At 29.8% G+C, this 22,449-nt stretch overlaps 1 protein-coding gene across 1 annotated transcript in view; it reads left to right on the top strand.

Annotated features, from left to right (window-relative positions):
* Positions 1-22,449, top strand: part of LOC142235948 (uncharacterized) — an 87,477-nt gene that overhangs the window by 1,331 nt on the left and 63,697 nt on the right. The window contains exon 2 of the mRNA XM_075307201.1: positions 6,834-6,936. Within this exon, the coding sequence (XP_075163316.1) occupies positions 6,834-6,936 (103 nt within the window). The remainder of the gene's footprint in view (positions 1-6,833; positions 6,937-22,449) is intronic.

Genomic DNA, 22,449 nt, shown 5'->3' on the forward strand with positions numbered 1-22,449 from the left:
TCCGATCCGGCTGAAATTTGGTACATGGTGTTAGCATATGGTCTCTAACGACCATGCCAAAATTAGTCCACATCGGTCCATAATTATATATAGCCCCCATATAAACCGATCCCCCGATTTGGCTTGCGAGGCCTCTAAGAGAAGCAAATTTCATCCGATCCGGCTGAAATTTGGTACATGGTGTTAGTATATGGTCTCTAACAACATGCAAAAATTGGTCCATATCGGTCCACTTTTACGTATAGCCCCCATATAAACGGACCCCCAAATTTGGCTTTCGATTGCTCTAAGAGAAGCAAATTTCATCCGATCCGGCCGAAACTTTGTACGTGGTGTTAGTATATGGTCTCTAACAACCATGCAAAAATTGGTCCACATCGGTTCATAATTATATAGCCCCCATATAAACCGATTCCCAGATTTGGTTTGCGGATCCTCTAAGAGAAGCAAATTTCATCCGATCCGGCTGAAATTTGGTACATGGTATTAGTATATAGTCTCTAAGAACCATTCAAAAATTGGTCGGATGGTATTGCAAATGGGCCATATCGGTCCACTTTTACGTATAGCCCCCATATAAACGGACCCCCAAATTTGGCTTGCGAGGCCTCTAAGAGAAGCAAATTTCATCCGAACCGGCTGAAATTTGGTACATGATGTTAGTATATGGTCTCTAACAACCATGCCAAAATTGGTCCACATCGGTCAATAATTATAATTAGCCCCCATATAAACCGATCCCCCGATTTGGCTTGCGAGGCCTCTAAGAGAAGCAAATTTTCATCCGATCCGGCTGAAATTTGGTACATGGTGTTAGCATATGGTCTCTAACGACCATGCCAAAATTAGTCCACATCGGTCCATAATTATATATAGCCCCCATATAAACCGATCCCCCGATTTGGCTTGCGAGGCCTCTAAGAGAAGCAAATTTCATCCGATCCGGCTGAAATTTGGTACATGGTGTTAGTATATGGTCTCTAACAACCATGCAAAAATTGGTCCATATCGGTCCACTTTTACGTATAGCCCCCATATAAACGGACCCCCAAATTTGGCTTTCGATTGCTCTAAGAGAAGCAAATTTCATCCGATCCGGCCGAAACTTTGTACGTGGTGTTAGTATATGGTCTCTAACAACATGCAAAAATTGGTCCACATCGGTCCATAATTATATATAGCCCTCATATAAACCGATCCCCAGATTTGAACTCCGGAGCCTCTTAGAGGAGCAAAATTCATCCGATCCGGTTGAAATTTGCAACGTGGTGTTAATATATGGCCGCTAATGACCATGCCAAAATTGGTCCATATCGGTCTATAGTTATATATAGCCGATCCCCAATCACACACAAATTGGTCCATATCAATTCATAATCATGCCACTCGAGCACAAATAATCTAGCAAAATTGTACTTCTATAGAAAATTTTGTCAAAATTTTATTTCTATAGAAAATTTTGTCAAGTTTTATTTGTATAGAAAATTTTGGCAAAATTTTATTTCTGTAGACAATGTTGTCAAAATTTTAATTCTATAGAGAATGTTGTCAAAATTTTAAATCTTTTGAAAATTTTGTAAAAGTTTTATTTCTATAGAAAATTTTGTCAAAATGTTATTGCTATAGAAAATTTTGTTAAAATCATATTTCTATAGAAAATTTTGTCCAAATTTTACTTCTATAGAAAATGTTGTCAACATTTTATTTCTATAGAAAATTTTGTCAAACTTAATTATATACATATTTAATCGGCCATTTTAAGTTTAATATATACCACGTATGGACTACGTGGTATATATTGCGGTATTAGGAAGGTTTAAGACACCTTGCCATCGGCAAAAGTTACCGCAACCCAAGTAATTCGATTGTGGATGACAGTCTTCAGAAGTTTCTACGCAATCCATGGTGGAGGGTACATAAGCTTCGGCCTGGCCGAACTTACGGCCGTATATACTTGTTATACCCACCACCATAGAATGGTGACGGGAGTATAATAAGTTTGTTTTTTACTAACATTGTTTTCCACCCTAGTGCATTAGCCAACTTAATTTTGAGTCTATAGATTTTGTAGAAGTCTATCAAATTCTGTCCAGATCGAGTGATTTTTAAATGCATGTATTTGGGACAAACTTTTATATATAGCCCCCAACACATTTGACGGATGTGATATGGTATCGAAAATTTAGATCTACAAAGTGGTGCAGGGTATAATATTGTCGGCCCCGCCCGACTTTAGACTTTCCTTACTTGTTTGGTATAACCCCCATATAGACCGATCTCCGATTTTATTTCTTGGGCGTCTAGAGACTATATTTGCTTGAAATTGAAAATCTAGAGGAATTTTAAGATCACAAATAGGTGTGTCGCAAATGATGCCTATCGGTTCATGTTTTTATATAGCCCCCATAAAGACCTATCTCCCGACGTTATTCCTGGGGCTTCTAGAATCCGTAGTTTTTATCCAATTTGCCGGAAATTAGAAATCTAGAGGTATTTTAGGACCATAAAGATGTGTGTCGAAAATGGTCCATATCGGTCCATGTTTTGTTATAGCCGCTATATAGACTGATCTGCCGATTTTACCTTGAGCTTCTAGAATTCGTAGTTTTCACCCAATTCGTCTGAAAGTGGAATTCTAGAGGTATTTGTGGAATATTAAGAGGTGGTGAGTATTGGTCCATGTTTTGGTCTAGCGCCCATATAGACCTAACTCCCCGAATTTATTTCTAGGACTTCTGGAATCCGGCTGACCACAAATAGGTCAGCCGAATATGGTGTGTGTCGACCCCTGTTTTAGTATAGCCTCCACATAGACCAGATTTAACTCCTTGGGCATCTAGAAACCATAGTTGTTATCCGATTTGTATAAAAATTTAAATATACTGGAATTTTAGACCCTCAAAAATCTGTATCACATTTGTTTTTACCGGTCCGATTTATCTTCTTGAGGGTACATCCAAAGAAAGAAATATTTTCCTCCGGAATGAAATTTTAGACAAACGAAATTTCCCTTTCGTATAAAGTATTTTAGTTTAGAGCAAACTAATCCGAATTTTTGATAAGCGATTCGACGATTGTCTCTAAAATTTGTGTCAAAAGAAAACTATGCTTGTCTAAAATTTCGTTCCTCAGAAAAAAAAAAACACTTCTTTCAGGGTATAACAGGCGCACTGATCACGAGAATTGCTTGAAACTCAAAGTAAAATTTCCAGATTTTACTCATCATATTCACTTAAATAAGGGCGGAAAAAATCTACAGATTTAAGATTTCAAATCAAGGCGTTATTTCATCATTTGTACGATATGCACGATTTGTCTAAAACTCAAATAAAATTGGTTCTCATAAATCCAGAATCTGATCTAGTCTTCATAGCTAGAATCTGGTTGAACTGATTTGCTTGGGAGAAAATTTCTCATCAAACCCCCTAAAATTCGATATATTATCAAGAAACCCGCTACGACGAAAAGTTTTCAAAGTAAACTATTATATATGATTCATGGTGGTGGGTATTTAAGATTCGGCCCCGCCGAACTTACTGCTCTATATACTACTTTAATTTAAAATTTTCAATCATTGACTTAATGTTTTGATTAAAAATTTAATTGTATCAATTAATTATTTGAATGATTTATTAATTAAAAACAAGTATATACGGCCGTATGTTCGGCCAGGCCGAATCTTATGTACCCTCCACCATGGATTGCGTAGAAACTTCTAAACACTGCCATCCACAATCGAATTAATTAAGTTGCGGTAACGCTTGCCGATGGCAACGTATCTTAAAACCTCTTAACACCGTCTTCTAAATTGTATGTAAGTCCATACGTGGTTATATTAAATCAAAAAATATCGATCAAATACGTATATAATTCAGTTTGACACAATTTTCTATAGACATAAAAAAATTTTAACAAAATTTTCTATAGAAATAAAATTTTCACAAAATTTTCTATAGAAAGAAAATTTTGACAAAATTTTCTACAGAAATAAAATTTTAACAAACTTTTCTATAGAAATAAAATTTTAACACAATTTTCTATAGAAATAAAATTTTAACACAATTTTCTATAGAAATAAAATTTTGACAAGATTTTCTATAGAAATAAAATTTTAACAAAAATTTTCTATAGACAACATTTTCTATAGAAGTAAAATTTGGAAAAAATCTATAGAAATAAAATTTGGAAAAAGAAATCTATAGAAATAAAATTTGGAAAAAATTTTCTATAGAAATAAAATTTGGAAAAAAATTTTCAATAGAAATAAAATTTTGACAAAATTTTCTATAGAAATAAAATTTTGACTAAATTTTCTATAGAAATACAATTTTGACAAGATTTTCTATAGAAATAAAATTTTAACAAAAATTTTCTATACAAATAAAATTTTAACAAAATTTTTTATAGAAATAAAGTTTTGGTAGATTATTTTTGGCTCGAGTGGCAACCATGATTATGAACCGTTATCATGTGCTGACACCACGTACCAAATTTCAACCGGAACGGATGAAATTTGCTTCTCTTAGAGGCTCCGCAAGCCAAATCTGGGGATCGATTTATATGGGGGCTATATATAATTATGGACCGATATGGACCAATTCCTGCATGGTTGTTGGATACCATATACTAACACCACGTACTAAATTTCAAACGGATCGGATGAATTTCGCTCCTCTAAGAGGAGCGAATTTTCTATAGAAATAAAATTTTTACTAAATTTTCTATAGAAATAAAATTTTGACAAGATTTTCTATAGAAATAAAATTTTAACAAAAATTTTCTATAGACAACATTTTCTATAGAAGTAAAATTTGGAAAAAATCTATAGAAATAAAATTTGGAAAAAGAAATCTATAGAAATAAAATTTGGAAAAAATTTTCTATAGAAATAAAATTTTGACAAAATTTTCTATAGAAATAAAATTTGGAGAAAATTTTCTATAGAAATAAAATTTTGACAAAATTTTCTATAGAAATAAAATTTTGACTTAATTTTCTATAGAAATAAAATTTTGACAAGATTTTCTATAGAAATAAAATTTTAACAAAAATTTTCTATACAAATAAAATTTTAACAAAATTTTTATAGAAATATAATTTTGGTAGATTATTTTTGGCTCGAGTGGCAACCATGTTTATGAACCGTTATCATGTGCTGACACCACGTACCAAATTTCAACCGGAACGGATGAAATTTGCTTCTCTTAGAGGCTCCGCAAGCCAAATCTGGGGATCGATTTATATGGGGGCTATATATAATTATGGACCGATATGGACCAATTCCTGCAGGGTTGTTGGATACCATATACTAACACCACGTACTAAATTTCAAACGGATCGGATGAATTTCGCTCCTCTAAGAGGCTCCTGAGGTCAAATCTGGGGATCGCCTTATATGGGGGCTATATATAATTATGGATCGGTATGGACCAATTTTGGCATGGTTGTTAGAGACAATATACTAACACCACGTACCAAATTTCAATCGGATCGGATGACTTTTGCTCCTCTAAGAGGCTACGGAAGTCAAATCTGGGGATCGGTTTATATGGGGGCTATATATAATTATGGGCCGATGTGGACCAATTTTGGCATGGTTGTTGGAGACCATATACTAACACCATGTACCAAATTTCAGCCGGATCGGATGAAATTTGTTTCTCTTAGAAGCTCTGCAAGCCAAATCGGGGGATCGGTTTATATGGGGGCTATATATAATTATGGGAAGGAAGTGTCCTCTTCGTTCATAACCTTCCCCCACTGCCTACGTAAATTTCAAGAAAACGTAAGAATTGTTTTTTCCAGTATTAGAGGAGGACCTCCTCCCCGACTAAATATCGAAAAGTGATGTAGCGTATCTTTTGTAAACGTCCCAGAAAATGTCAAGCAAATTGTAAGCCTAAGAGGGCGGCATCTCTTCCGTCCAAATATCACAAAATCAGGTATCAACTATTAATATCGTAACCTCTCCCCAGTCCTCTGTAAATTTCAAGTAACTCGGTAAAAGTTTAATTGTTTCTCTGTATGTACTTAAGAGAAGCGGATGTCTCCCTATGCCCTTTTATTTTTATTAAAAAATCAAGAACCTGATATAAATTTCATAACCCATTTTTTCCGTAAAATTTCAGCCGGGGGAGTTTAGTTTTGTTTGTACTTTCAAACAAACAAAATTTGGGCAAAGGGGTGGTCCCCCTCCCCGACCAAATATCGAAAAATAATGTAGCGGATTTTTGTCTACATGCCAACCCCAACATTCAATGAAAATTTCAAGCAAATCGCATAATTTTGTTCCAAGTTTCAAAAAGTAGGGCAAGGGGGAGGTCCCCCTCCCCATCCACATATGAAATCATCGGGTACCCCATACTAATTCCATAACCTCACTACATGTTCTCTGTAAATCTCAGATAATTTAGAGAATTTTAGTTTTTTCACTGTACTTAAAAAAAAGTCGAACAAAGGGGAGGCCCCCTCCGCCACCAAATATCGAAATAAAAAGTAGCGGATCTTTGTCTAGATGCCAACCCCAATCTTCAATGAAAATTTCAAGCAAATCGGTCAACTTTGGTCCAATTTTCGAAAAGTCCGACGAAGGGGAGGTCCCCCTCCGCGACCAGGTGTCAAAAAATGAGGTACCCTATTTTCACCACATGAACGCCCCCTACGATCTCTGAAAGTTTCAAGTAAATCGGTTCAGCCGTTTCGGAGCCAACTCGGAACATACAAACAAACAAATAAACAAACATAGATTGAGTTTTATATATATAGAAGAAGAAGAAGATTATAAATCCTTAAAAAAATGCTAAAGTTGCATATATATTTTTGTTTATTTTCAGATGCATCTGGTGAAATTGGTTGGGCATTTACATTGATTGTAGTCTCAATTATCTCAGCTCTTATAGGTGCTATTGTTATGGTCGTAGTTCTAAGATGTAAAAGGTAAGTACCAACTAGCCAATTCCTTTCACGTAAATTATAACCAGAAAATAATTATGTTTGTGGTAAACATATTCAGAGTGAACCAAATTGCAATACGAAGCACTCTCGTGACATAAATTTATTTGCCACTTATGATCATTAATCATTAATCATTATCGGTACAAATTCACGACAATCACGACATTTAATTCCAATAAAAAAATGTGATTATCATATGAGCAAGATTAAAATTTGCAAGAATTTTAGTCACGATCCGATTTTTATTTTCACTTCATCAAGTCTTGTAAAAATGTAGTCCATCCATAAAAATCTTATGCATTGATTGCGAAACATTTAATATTTCTAAATTAATTGTTTCAAAAAAGTAACTGTAACAACCCAGGATCCGGAAGTGGTGCATAATTGACGCAGAAGCGATGAATTGAACATGGGCTTGTCATACGACGGAAGTCCTCCATTTCAACAGCCGTTGCACTGAATTTACATCACTTCTTTAGGTGTAATCCGAATTCAGTGTTTTGGATGTAAATTAAAAAATTCTGTTATATTTTGTAAAATAAATAATTTTTATATTTTTTTTTTATAATTTTTAATGGATTCTAACGCTTCCTCAAATATTTTCAAAAATTCACAATTTTTCAGATTGCATTTAGCATTTTTTTCGACAAAATTTAAATGATTTGTACCATTTTATGAATTCTTACTCTGTTTTTAACCTATTTGAAACAAAACAAGTATATACGGCCGTAAGTTCGGCCAGACCGAATCTTATGTACCCTCCACCATGGATTGCGTAGAAACTTCTACTGAAGACTGTCATCCACAATCGAATTACTTGGGTTGCGGTAACTTTTGCCGATGACAAGATATCTTAAAACTTCCTAATACCGTAATATATACCACGTAGTCCACACGTAGTATATATTAAACTTAAAATGGCCGATTAAATAGGCATATAATTAAGTTTGACAAAATTTTCTATAGAAATAAAATTTTGACAAAATAAAATGTTGACAACATTTTCTATAGAAGTAAAATTTGGACAAAATTTTCTATAGAAATATGATTTTAACAAAATTTTCTATAGAAATAACATTTTGACAAAATTTTCTATAGAAATAAAATTTTTACAAAATTTTCAAAAGATTTAAAATTTTGACAACATTCTCTATAGAATTAAAATTTTGACAACATTTTCTACAGAAATAAAATTTTCCCAAAATTTTCTATAGACATAAAATTTCGACATTGTTGTTGTTTTTATTGCAGCTTAAAACCATACATTGACTAAACTACACGCAAAGAAAAAAACGTTTGGAAAACGTGTACCGAAAACGTTTTTCTTTTGCTAGAGTTTTTTGAATTGCTTCGAAAATTTTAAACTTTTATCACCAAAAAAATTCGTTTGTTACAAAATTTTTATTTTTTCAATAAAAAAAGTTATTTTTGAAACAACAACACAGTCCATTTCGTTTATATCAAACACTGTTCTTTTATGACCTTAGGTCGTTAATAAGACACATTTTACAGTTCAAAATTTAATATACTACAATGTAATGTTGAACATTTTTTCGGAATCTTCCGAACATATCTGGAATATATGTAAAAAAAAAATTTAAAAAAAAAAAAAACTTTGGTCGAAGCAGGGATCGAACCCACGACCCTTGGCATGCAAGTCGGACGTAGCAACCACTGCTCCACGGTGCCAAACTAAATGTTTGTTTCTGTCAAATAAACTTTGTTTATTCGGTTCGTGGGCGCCGCAAGCTATGCTATATAAATATAACTTATATGGATATTTCTCTATTGATGACCATAACAGGTACATAGCTCAGTGGTTAGTGTGTTGGCTTACAAAGTGCATGGTCCGCGGTTCGATTCTCCGTCCAGGCGAAAGGTAAAAAAAATTTTAAAAATTTATAAAATCGTATAATTTCTTCTACATTGTTGGTATTACAGGAAAAGGTGTTAAAAACTAAAAAACCTCGTGGATGTGAGAAAGATGTGAGGGAAAATGCAATTAGCAAGAAAAAAATGTTTTTTTTTAATTTGTCTTTATGAAATTGTTTTTACATCCTGGAAAAGAATAAACGTTTATCACAAAAAGTATATACTTTTCTTCCAAATACACCTCCTTACAGCGAAAAGCAAATGAGAAACGAACTTTGTTTGTCTAAAATTTCGTTTGGGAGGAAAGAATTATTTTTTTGCGTGTACAAGTGTATCTTAAACAACAGAGGAAAAGAATGTTTGTCAAATTTTGGGCAAAGCCCTATAGACTACAAGATGGTTGGATGGACGCACGTTTCGGAATTACCACATTCCTCATCAGCATCCCCTACTTGCAGCAAAACTATCAACCAATTATCAGAATAAATTCAGGCAGTTCATTAAACCCAACAATGAACCACACTTGAACCTTCCGAAAAAAGGTTTTGTATGATAGCCGGCTTATGCCGAAATAAAAAAAATTGACAAATAATAAATAATAAAAGAAATAATAATAAATAAAATAATTTATAAATAAAATTTTGACAAAATTTTCTATAGAAATAAAATTTTGCTAGATTATTTTTGCTCGAGTGGCAAGCATGATTATGAACCGATATGGACCAATTTTTGTGTGATTGGGGATCAGCTATATATAACTATAGACCGATATGGACCAATTTTGGCATTGTTATTAGCGGCCATATATTAACACTACGTTGCAAATTTCAACCGGATCGGATGAATTTTGCTCGTCCAAGTGGCTCCGGAGTTCAAATCTGGGGATCGGTTTATATAGGGGCTATATATAATTATGGACTGATATGGACTAATTTTTGAATGGTTCTTAGAGACTATATACTAATACCATGTACCAAATTTCAGCCGGATCGGATGAAAATTTTATTTGGATCGGATGAAATTTGATTCTCTTAGAGGATCCGCAAACCAAATCTGGGAAGCAGTTTATATGGGGGCTATATATAATTATGGACCGATATGGACCAATTTTTGCATGGTTGTTAGAGACCATATACTAATATAATGTACCAAATTTCAGCCGTATCGGATGAAATTTGCTTCTCTTTGAGGCTCCGCAAGCCAAATCTGGGGATCGGTTTATATAGGGGCTATATATAATTATGGACCGATGTGGACCAATTTTTGCATGGTTGTTAGAGACAATATACTAACACAACGTACCAAATTTCAGCCGGATTGGATGAAATTTGCTTCTCTTAGAGCAATCGCAAGCCAAATTTGGGGGTCCGTTTATATGGGGGCTATACGTAAAAGTGGACCGATATGGCCCATTTGCAATACCATCCGACCTACATCAATAACAACTACTTGTGCCAAGTTTCAAGTCGATAGCTTGTTTCGTTCGGAAGTTAGAGTGATTTCAACAGACGGACGGACATGCTCAGATCGACTCAGAATTTCACTACGACCCAGAATATATACTTTATGGGGTCTTAGAGCAATATTTCGATGTGTTACAAACGGAATGACAAAGTCAATATACCCCCATCCTATGGTGGAGGGTATAAAAAGTTAAAATTACCCATTAAAAGTATGAACAAATCAAGTTATAAAATGACGAACATCAATGGGAGTGCATCTTCTGGAAGTGTCTTTAAAGCTGTGCCTTTGGAAGAACTTCCAAATTTTTTTGCTGGGAAGTATATACGGCCGTAAGTTCGGCCAGGCCGAATCTTATATACCCTCCACCATGGATTGCGTAGAAACTTCTGCTACAGACTGTTATTCACAATCGAATTGCTTGGGTTGCGGTAACACTTGCCGATAGAAAGGTATCTTAAAACTTCGTAACACCGGCTTCTCAAAAAAAGGGCGATTATGTACGTATATAATTCAGTTTGACAAAATTTTCTATAGAAATAAAATTTTAACAAAATTTTCTATAGAAATAAAATTTTAACAAAATTTTCTCTAGAAATAAAATTTTGACAAAATTTTCTATAGTAATAAAATTTTGACAAAATTTTCTATAGTAATAAAATTTTGACAAAATTTTCTATAGTAATAAAATTTTGGCAAAATTTTCTAGAAAAATGAAATTTTGACAAAATTTTCTATAGTAAAAAAATTTTGACAAAATTTTCTACAGAAATAAAATTTTGACAAAATTTTCTATAGTAAAAAAATTTTGACAAAATTTTCTATAGTAAAAATATTTTGATAAAATTTTCTACAGACATAAAATTTTGACAAAATTTTCTATAGTAATAAAATTTTGACAAAATTTTCTATAGTAATAAAATTTTGACAAAATTTTCTATAGTAATAAAATTTTGACAAAATTTTCTATAGTAATAAAATTTTGACAAAATTTTCTATAGTAATAAAATTTTGACAAAATTTTCTATAGTAATAAAATTTTGACAAAATTTTCTATAGTAATAAAATTTCGACAAAATTTTCTATAGTAATAAAATTTCGACAAAATTTTCTATAGTAACAAGATTTTGACAAAATTTTTATAGTAATAAAATTTTGACAAAATTTTCTGTAGTAATAAAATGTTGACAAAATTTTCTATAGAAATAAAATTTTAACAAAATTATCTAGATCAATAAAATTTTGACAAAATTTTCTATAGTAATAAAATTTTGACAAAATTTTCTATAGTAATAAAATTTTGAAAAAATGTTCTATAGTAATAAAAATTTTGACAAAATTTTCTATAGTAATAAAATTTTGACAAAATTTTCTATAGTAATAAAATTTTGACAAAATTTTCTATAGTAATAAAATTTTAACAAAATTCTCTAGGTCAATAAAATTTTGACAAAATTCTCTAGATCAATAAAATTTTGACAAAATTCTCTAGATCAATAAAATGTTGACAAAATTTTCTATAGTAATAAAATTTTGACAAAATTTTCTATAGTAATAAAATTTTGACAAAATTTTCTATAGTAATAAAATTTTGACAAAATTTTCTATAGTAATAAAATTTTGACAAAATTTTCTATAGTAATAAAATTTTGACAAAATTTTCTATAGTAATAAAATTTTAACAAAATTCTCTAGGTCAATAAAATTTTGACAAAATTCTCTAGATCAATAAAATTTTGACAAAATTCTCTAGATCAATAAAATTTTGACAAAATTTTCTATAGTAATAAAATTTTGACAAAATTTTCTATAGTAATAAAATTTCGACAAAATTTTCCATAGTAACAAGATTTTGACAAAATTTTTATAGTAATAAAATTTTGACAAAATTTTCTATAGTAATAAAATGTTGACAAAATTTTCTATAGAAATAAAATTTTAACAAAATTATCTAGATCAAAAAAATTTTGACAACATTTTCTATAGTAATAAAATTTTGAAAAAATGTTCTATAGTAATAAAAATTTTGACAAAATTTTCTATAGTAATACAATTTTGACAAAATTTTCTATAGTAATAAAATTTTGACAAAATTTTCTATAGTAATAAAATTTTGACAAAATTTTCTAGAGAAATAAAATTTTGACAAAATTTTCTATAGTAATAAAATTTTGACAAAATTTTCTAGAGAAATAAAATTTTGACAAAATTTTTATAGTAATAAAATTTTGACAAAATTTTCTGGAGAAATAAAATTTTGACAAAATGTTCTATACTAATAAAATTTTGACAAAATTTTCTATAGAAATAAAATGTTGACAAAATTTTCTATAGTAATAAAATTTTGACAAAATTTTCTATAGAAATAAAATGTTGACAAAATTTTCTATAGTAATAAAATTTTGACAAAATTTTCTATAGAAATAAAATGTTGACAAAATTTTCTATAGTAATAAAATTTTGACAAAATTTTCTATAGAAATAACATTTTGACAAAATTTTTTATAGAAATAAAATCTTGTAAAAATTTTGTATAATAATAAAATTTTAACAAAATTCTCTAGATCAATAAAATTTTGACAACATTTTCTATAGTAATAAAATTTTGACAAAATGTTCTATAGTAATAAAATTTTGACAAAATTTATAGTTTATAGTAAATAAAATTTTGGCAAAATTTTCTATAGAAATAACATTTGGACAAAATTTTTTATAGAAATAAAATCTTGTAAAAATTTTGTATAGTAATAAAATTTTGACAAAATTTTCTATAGTAATAAAGTTTTGACAATATTTTCTATAGAAATAAATAAATAAATAAAAATAAAAAAAAAATAATAAAATTTTGACAAAAATTTTCTATAGTAATAAAGTTTTGACAAAATTTTCTATAGTAATAAAATTTTGACAAAATTTTCTATAGAAATAAAATTTTGGTAGAATATTTTTGGGATCGGCTATATATAACTATAGACCGATAGGGACCAATTTGGCATGGTTGTTAGCGGCCATACACTAGGGCAATGTACCAAATTTCACCACGAACCAAATTTAAAACGGATCGGATGAATTTTGCTCTTCCAAGAGGAGGCCAAATCTGGGGATCGGTTTATATGGGGGCTATATATAATTATGAACCGATGTGGACCAATTTTTGCGTAGTTGTTAGAGACCACATACTTACACCATGTACCAAATTTCAACCGGATCGGATGAATTTTGCTCCTCCAAGAGCTACGGAGGTCCAATCTGGGGTCGGATTAAATGGGGGATCGGTTTATATGCGTAGTTCTTAAAGACCCCATACTTACACCATTTCAGCCGGATTGGATGAAATTTGCTTCTCTTAGAGGCTCCGCAAGCCATATATGGACCAATTTTTTGCGTGATTGTTAGAGACCGTATACTTACACCATGTACCAAATGTCAACCGGATCGGATGAATTTTGCTCCTCCAAGAGGTTCCGCAAGCCAAATCTGAGCGTCGGTTTATATGGGGGCTATACGATATGGTCCATTTGCAATACCATCCGACCTACATCAATAAAAACTAGTTGGGCCAAGTTTCAAGTCGATAGCTGGTTTCGTTGGGAAGATAGCGTGATTTCAACAGACGGACGGACGGACGGACGGACATGCTCAGATCGACTCAGAATTTCACAACGACCCAGAATATATATACTTTATGGGGTCTTAGAGCAATATTTCGATGTGTTATAAACGGAATGACAAAGTTAATATGGTGTTAATATCCTATGGTGGAGGGTATACAAACGAGGTGGTTTTCAGTTTGGACGTTTGCCAAATGCCATGGCAGTGCAAAAACCTGCAATAATATCTCAAATATACTGTATTTAAAATACACATTTCTACCTACCTGCTAAACTTTCATTAAAACTAATGAAATGCAATTTTAAAGAAACAATCGTTAGTGTATTGCAATGGAAAATTTCGAAATCACGATAAATTTCCATTTCCGTTCCCATAAGTCTCACTAGCTAACACATAATGAGAAAGAACAACAAATTGTCCATTTGGACAGCATAATTGTGTAATCACTTGTAACGCTGGCCATCGCTAGTTCCAAATCGTGATTTTAAACGATCTACTAAGAATTGTATTCAAATGCCTTCCTTGTTTAGTTAAGAATTTTTTTTTTTTTTGGGTATTGCATCCTCTATTTAGTAGTAAAATTAAACAAACATTTACTTGAAATGTAAATATGCTCACTGCCAAAGAATTTTCTTTTATTATAATCATTTCTAGGAAAGGCATAATGATCATTCGCTATAGTTAAATGGCTTTGTTTTATATATGTACAGGGTAGTTGACACGAAGTATTACCACACTCAAAAAAAAATGAACTCACTATTTCACTAAAGCCAATTTAACTATATTTTAGTTCATGAAATTATTATATTTGGAGAAAGTTTCATTTACTCTAATAATTTTTTGCGTACGTTAGTTAAATGAACTAAAAGACGGGAAAAAATTATACACAAATGAAGTAAAAAGTTTTACTAAATTCGTACTTCTCACAAAATAGTTCATTATTTCTTTAAATTTGTAAATTTTACTACAACAGCGTCCATCATGAACTTCATATGTCACTAAAGACATTCTTGGAATTTTGAACTCCAATTTTTTCCTTCAAACTGCAAAATTTTCTTTAAAAAGTGAACAAAATTATTTATGTCTAATAAATCTTCTTGAATTTGTCGAAAAATATTTACTTATTTTTGTGATATCGGCGTGATGCCAGCGCTTGTAATACTGTTTAGTTAAAAATTTCTAAAACTATTCAAAATTTTCTAAAATTAATCAAAAGTTTTCTTCCTGGTGGGTTCACTGTTTTTTCAGTGCAATTTCACACTGGTATATCTGTCAAAGTAGGGCAATGGTTAGTATTAGAGTAATCCGAAATGGTCGTGACATACGTGAGTTATGGTTGAATCTCGTGAATCGTGAACGACCCAGCCAAGATTTGACTTCTGAAGCCTCATGAAGGAACAAATTTCATCCGATCCGAATGAAATTTGGCTCTCTAATTACCATACTCTAATTGCTATGGTTCATACACTGAAAAAAAAAATATTGTCGTGAGGTCAAAGATTTCATGTCTTTAAAATACGAATACAAATTTTGCTTAGCATAGAAGACGCATTTCTCTAAAATAAAGTTATTTTCCTTGTCCAAAAGTCGATAAACTTTTCAATGAAGTCGTATTGTCCTTATAATTAAGTGATTTGACTTAAAAATGGGTATCTTAACATGAAAGAAAAAATTTATAGGCTAAGGTCAACTTGACTTTAATAATTCAGAAAAATTCTTTAAATTTAATGAAATTGTCTTTAAATTTGTTGTCTTTTTGCATCTTTACTACAAAGCAAAAAATCGTTCAAATATAGGACATGTTTTTCAAAACTTTATTTTAAAGAAGTTTTTTACTTCAAACATATCATAATTTCTACTGGAAGTCGAGTCGTAATTTGGAAAATAAAGTTGCCGTTAACTCGTTTTTAAAGGACTTTGATAGCATATGAAGAAAAAAAGCTGAGAAAGCGAAAAATTAAAATTTGCTTCCTAGAAGCAAGTACACAAAACCTAAATTTAAAAGAGAATTGTGTCTTAAAAGTATCCTTACTTGTATTCTCCGCTTCTTTGGCTCGGAATCAATACCAAATTTTTTAAAGTAGAGACAAAATCTTTGGAACCGAGTATGCTTTTTTTACAGTGTATAGTTCACAATTAATGTGAATAATTCGATTGTTGATTACTGTCTTTAGTAAGACTTTGTATGCAATCCATGATGGAGAGAACAGAATATTCGGCCTGACCGAACTCTCGGCCCTATTTGCTTGTTCGAAACTGATTTAATGCCATTTCATCTACGCCATTTATCAACGCTGTAATTGTACTTTCGTAGAGTGTATGTATTAATAGTTTCGCTTGTCTTAAGATTGATTAAATCGCTCACCATTGCGTTAGTAACGTTCTCACCCTTCTCTTACCATAATACACGAGTTACTCTATTTAATTTAATCACATTAATATATACCTTTGCACAAAAACGTCCTTCTGTTGCAAGTTGACAGTTGGCTCTCTCTGTAATTATCCACGCTAGATGATGGTGATGGTGAAGATGATGAAGATTCTTAAATTCAGTGTTTCGCGTTTTAATTTGCAAACGAATATGATAATGATGGTTGTTAAACTAATTTGACAAGTAAAATGATTGATGTGTATGTGTACGAGAACCAGGGATGGAAAATACAATTTTTTTGAGAAATTACAAAAACGGTATATTTTTGAGCGAAAAATTGCTTTTCACTAAATTTCACGAAAAATTCCATTGGAAGATTATTGTCAAGAGCTCCTTTAGATCTGATTTTAAAGAAAATAAAATTTTGTTTGTCAACTCCTCAATTTTATTTTTTTTTTTATTTATTTCATAAAGAGTCAAGTCGCTAGACCATATATGACCCAAAAACTACACAATTCTTTGAATAATTGACTTAATTTATAACATTAAATAGAATAAACAAGTAAAGAAAGTCTAAAGTCGGGCGGGGCCGACTATATTATACCCTGCACCACTTTGTACATCTAAATTTTCGATACCATATCACATCCGTTAAATGTGTTGGGGGCTATATATAAAGGTTTGTCCCAAATACATACATTTAAATATCACTCGATCTGGACAGAATTTGATAGACTTTTACAAAATCTATAGACTCAAAATTTAAGTCGGCTAATGCACTAGGGTGGAACACAATGTTAGTAAAAAACTATGGGAAACAAGGAAATGTTGGAAAATGTTGGTATTTTGACCATTTTTGTCGAAATCAGAAAAACATATATATGGGAGCTATATCTAAATCTGAACCGATTTCAACCAAATTTGGCGCGCATAGCAACAATGCTAATTCTACTCCCTGTGCAAAATTTCAGCAAAATCGAAGTTAAAAATTGGCCTCTGTGGTCATATGAGTGTAAATCGGGCGAAAACTATATATGGGAGCTATATCTAAATCTGAACCGATTTCAACCAAATTTGGCACGCATAGCAACAATGCTAATTCTACTCCCTGTGCAAAATTTCAACTAAATCGGAGCAAAAAATTGGCCTCTGTGGTCATATGAGTGTAAATCGGCCGAAAGCTATATATTGGAGCTATATCTAAATCTGAACCGATTTCAACCAAATTTGGCACGCATAGCTATAATGCTAATTCTACTCCCTGTGCAAAATTTCAATTAAATCGGAGTAAAAGATTGGCCACTGTGGTCATATGAGTGTAAATCGGGCGAACGATATATATGTGAGCTATATCTAAATCTGAACCGATTTCAATAAAATTTGGCACACTTGACTACACTACTAATTCTACTCTCTGTGCAAAATTTCAATTAAATCGGAGTAAAAGATTGGCCACTGTGGTCATATGAGTGTAAATCGGGCGAACGAAATATATGGGAGCTATATCTAAATCTGAACCGATTTCAATAAAATTTGGCACACTTGACTATAGTACTAATTGTTCTTCTTGTGCAAAATTTTAAGCAAATTAGGGTAAAACTCTGGCTTCTGGGGCCATATAAGTCCATATCGGGCGAAATATCTATATGGGAGCTATATCTAAATCTGAACCGATTTCTTCCAAAATCAATAGGGATCTATTCTGAGCCAAAACACAAACTTGTGCCAAATTTGAAGTCGATTGGACTAATACTGCGACCTAGACTTTGATTACAAAAATGTGTTCACGGACAGACGGACGTGGCTATATCGACTCAGGAGCCCACCCTGAGCATTTTTGCCAAAGACACCATGTGTCTATCTCGTCTCCTTCTGGGTGTTGCAAACATATGCACTAACTTATAATACCCTGTTCCACAGTGTGGAGCAGGGTATAAAAATATTATAATAAAAAGAATCACCGGCTACTCTATATGGAAGGTATATTAACTTTGTCATTCCGTTTGTAACACATCGAAATATTGCTCTAAGACCCCATAAAGTATATATATTCTGCATCGTGGTGAAATTCTGAATCGATCTAAGCTTGTACGTCCGTCCGTCTTCACGTTAACTTCCGAACGAAACAAGCTATCGACTTGAAACTTGGCACAAGTAGTTGTGATTAATGTAGGTCGGATGGTATTGCAAATGGGCCATATCGGGCCACTTTTACGTATAGCCCCCATATAAACCGACGCTCAGGTTTGGCTTGCGGAGTCTCTTTCCGATCCGGTTGAAATTTAGTACGTGGTGATTGTATATGGTCTCTAATAACCACGCAAAAAGTGGTCTAAATCGGTCCATAATTATATATAGCCTCCATATAAACCGATCCCCAGATTTGGCTTGCGGAGCCTCTAAGTGAAGCAAATTTTATCCGATCCGGTTAAAATTTGGTTCGTGGTGTTAGTATATGGTCTTTAACAAACGTGCTAAAATTGGTCCACATCGGTCCATAATTATATATAGAAAATTTTGTCAAACTGAATTATTTACGTATTTAATCGGGCTTTTTCTGTTTACCCGTATGGACTAACTTACAATTGAGAACACGGTGTTAAGAAGTTTTAAGACACCTTGCCATCGGCAAGTGTTACCGCAACCCAAGTACTTCGGTTTTGGATGACACTCTTTAGTACAAGTTTCTATGCAATCCATACAAAATATTCGGCCTGGCCGAACATACGGTCGTATATACTTGTTTAATTTTATATCCGCTTACACTGAAAAAAAAGCATACTCGGTTCCAAAGATTTTGTCTTTACTTTAAAAAATTTGGTATTGATTCCGAGCCAAGGAAGCGGAGAATACAAGTAAGGATACTTTTAAGACACAATTCTCTTTTAAATTTGGGTTTTGTGTACTTGCTTCTAGGAAGCAAATTTTAATTTTTCGCTTTCTCAGCTTTTTTTCTTCATATGCTATCAAAGTCCTTTAAAAACGAGTTAACGGCAACTTTATTTTCCAAATTACGACTCGACTTCCAGTAGAAATTATGCTATGTTTGAAGTAAAAAACTTCTTTAAAATAAAGTTTTGAAAAACATGTCCTATATTTGAACGATTTTTTGCTTTGTATTCAAGATGCAAAAAGACAACAAATTTAAAGACAATTTCATTAAATTTAAAGAATTTTTCTGAATTATTAAAGTCAAGTTGACCTTAGCCTATAAATTTTTTCTTTCATGTTAAGATACCCATTTTTAAGTCAAATCACTTAATTATAAGGACAATACGACATCATTGAAAAGTTTATCGACTTTTGGACAAGGAAAATAACTTTATTTTAGAGAAATGCGTCTTCTATGCTAAGCAAAATTTGTATTCGTATTTTAAAGACATGAAATCTTTGACCTCACGACAATATTTTTTTCAGTGTACAAAGACTACCGTAGTATTGTAATCACGGTTGCCACAGTCAGTTGAATTGTACTGTTTGGTAGAATTCATGGTACTTCATAAATTTTCTATAGATACATAAAAATAAATTTTTGGAAAAATTGTCTATAGAAATAAAATTTTGTCACAATTTTCTATAGAAATAAAGTTTTCATAAAACCTTCCATAGATATAAAATTTTTACAAAATTTTCTATCAAAATAAAATCTTGACAAAATTTTCTATAAAAATAAAATTTTGACAAAATTTTCTATAGAAATAAAATTTTGACAAAATTTCCTCTAGAAATAAAATTTTAACCAAATTTTCTATAGAAATAAAATTTTGACTAAATTTTCTATAGAATAAAATTTTGTATAGAAATAAAGTTTTGACAAAATTTTGTATAGAAATAAAAATTTAATAAAAATTTAATAAAAATTTTTTAAATAAATTTTTGACAAAATTTTTTATAGAAATAAAATGTTAACAAAATTTTCTATGGAAATAAACTGTTGACCAAATTTTCTATAGAAATAAAATTTTTACCAAATTTTCTATAGAAATAAAATTTTGACAAAAATTTCTATAAAAAAATAATTTTGACAAAATTTTCAATAAAAATAAAATTTTGACAAAATTTTCAATAAAAACAAAATTTTCTATAAAAATAAAATTTTGAGAACATTTTCTCTAAAAATAAAATTTTGACTAAAACTTCTATAGAAATAAAATTTTAACAAAATTTTCTGTAAAAATAAAATTTTGACAAAATTTTGTATAGATAAAAAATTTTGATATATATTTTGTATAGAAATAAAATTTTTACAAAATTTTCTATAGAAATGAAATTTTGACACAATTTGCTATAGAACTAAAATTTTAACAAAATGTTCCATAAAAATAAAATTTTAACAAAATTTTCTATAAAAATAAAATTGGGACATAAATTTTTATAGAAATAAAATTTTGACAAAAATTTCTATAGAAATAAAATGTTGACCAAATTTTCTATAGAAATAAAATTTTGACCAAATTTTCCATAAAAATAAAATTTTGACAAAATTTTCTATAGAAATAAAATTTTGACAAAATTTTCAATAAAAACAAAATTTTCTATAAAAATAAAATTTTGACTAAAACTTCTATACAAATAAAATTTTCTGTAAAATTAAATTTTGACAAAATTTTGTATAGAAATAAAATTTTGACAACATTTTGTATAGAAATAAAATTTTGACAAAATTTTCTATAAAAATGAAATTTTGACATAAATTTTTATAGAAATAAAATTTTGACAAAAATTTCAATAAAAACAAAATTTTCTATAAAAATAAAATTTTGACTAAAACTTCTATAGAAATAAAATTTTAACAAAATTTTCTGTAAAAATACAATTTTGACAAAATTTTGTATAGACATAAAATTTTGACAATATTTTGTATAGAAATAAAATTTTTACAAAATTTTCTATAGAAATGAAGTTTTGACACAATTTGCTATAGAACTAAAATTTTAACAAAATGTTCCATAAAAATAAAATTTTAACAAAATTTTCTATAAAAATAAAATTGTGACATAAATTTTTATAGAAATAAAATTTTGACAAAAATTTCTATAGAAATAAAATGTTGACCAAATTTTCTATAGAAATAAAATGTTGACCAAATTTTCTATAGAAATAAAATTTTGACAAAATTTTCTATAGAAATAAAATTTTGACAAAATTTTCAATAAAAACAAAATTTTCTATAAAAATAAAATTTTGACTAAAACTTCTACAGAAATAAAATTTTCTGTAAAATTAAATTTTGACAAAATTTTGTATAGAAATAAAATTTTGACAAAATTTTCTATAAAAATGAAATTTTGACATAAATTTTTATAGAAATAAAATTTTGACAAAAATTTCTATGGCAATAAAATTTGGACAACATTTTCTACAGAAATAAAATTTTGACAAAATTTTCTATAGAAATAAAATTTTGACAAAATTTTCTATAGAAAAGAAATTTTTGATAAAATTTTAAATAGAAATGAAATTTTTACAAAATTTTCTATAGAAATAAAATTTTGACAAGATTTTCTATAGAAATTAAATTTTGACAAGATTTTCTATAGAATCAAAATGTTGACAAAATCTTCTATAGAAATAAAATTTTGACAAAATTTGCTATAGAAATGAAATTTTGATAAAATTTTCTATAGAAATAAAATTTTGACAAAATTTTTTATAGAAATGAAATTTTAACAAAATGTTTATAGAACTAAAATTTTGACAAAATTTTCTATTAGGTATAAAATTTTGACAAAATTTTCTATAGAAATAAAATTTTGACAAAATTTTCTATAGAAATAAAATTTTTACCAAATTTTCTATAGAAACAACATTTTCTATAAAAATAAAATTTTGACAACATTTTCTATAAAAATAAAATTTTAACAAAATTTTCTTTAAAGATAAAATTTTGAAAACATTTTGTATAGAAATAAAATGTTGACAACATTTTGTATAGAAATAAGATTTTGACAAAATTTTCTATAAAAATGAAATTTTGATAAAATTTTTAATAGAAACGAAATTTTGACAACATTTTCTATAGAAATAAAATTTTAACAAAATTTTCCATAAAAATAAAATTTTAACAAAAATGTTTATAGAAATAAAATTTTGACAAATTTTTCTATAGAAATTAAATTTTGATAAAATTTTCTATAGAAATAAAATGTTGAAAAAAAAATAAAATATTTTGACAAAAT

Source organism: Haematobia irritans, chromosome 4 (genome assembly GCF_050003625.1).
Source record: "Haematobia irritans isolate KBUSLIRL chromosome 4, ASM5000362v1, whole genome shotgun sequence".
NCBI lineage: Eukaryota > Metazoa > Arthropoda > Insecta > Diptera > Muscidae > Haematobia > Haematobia irritans.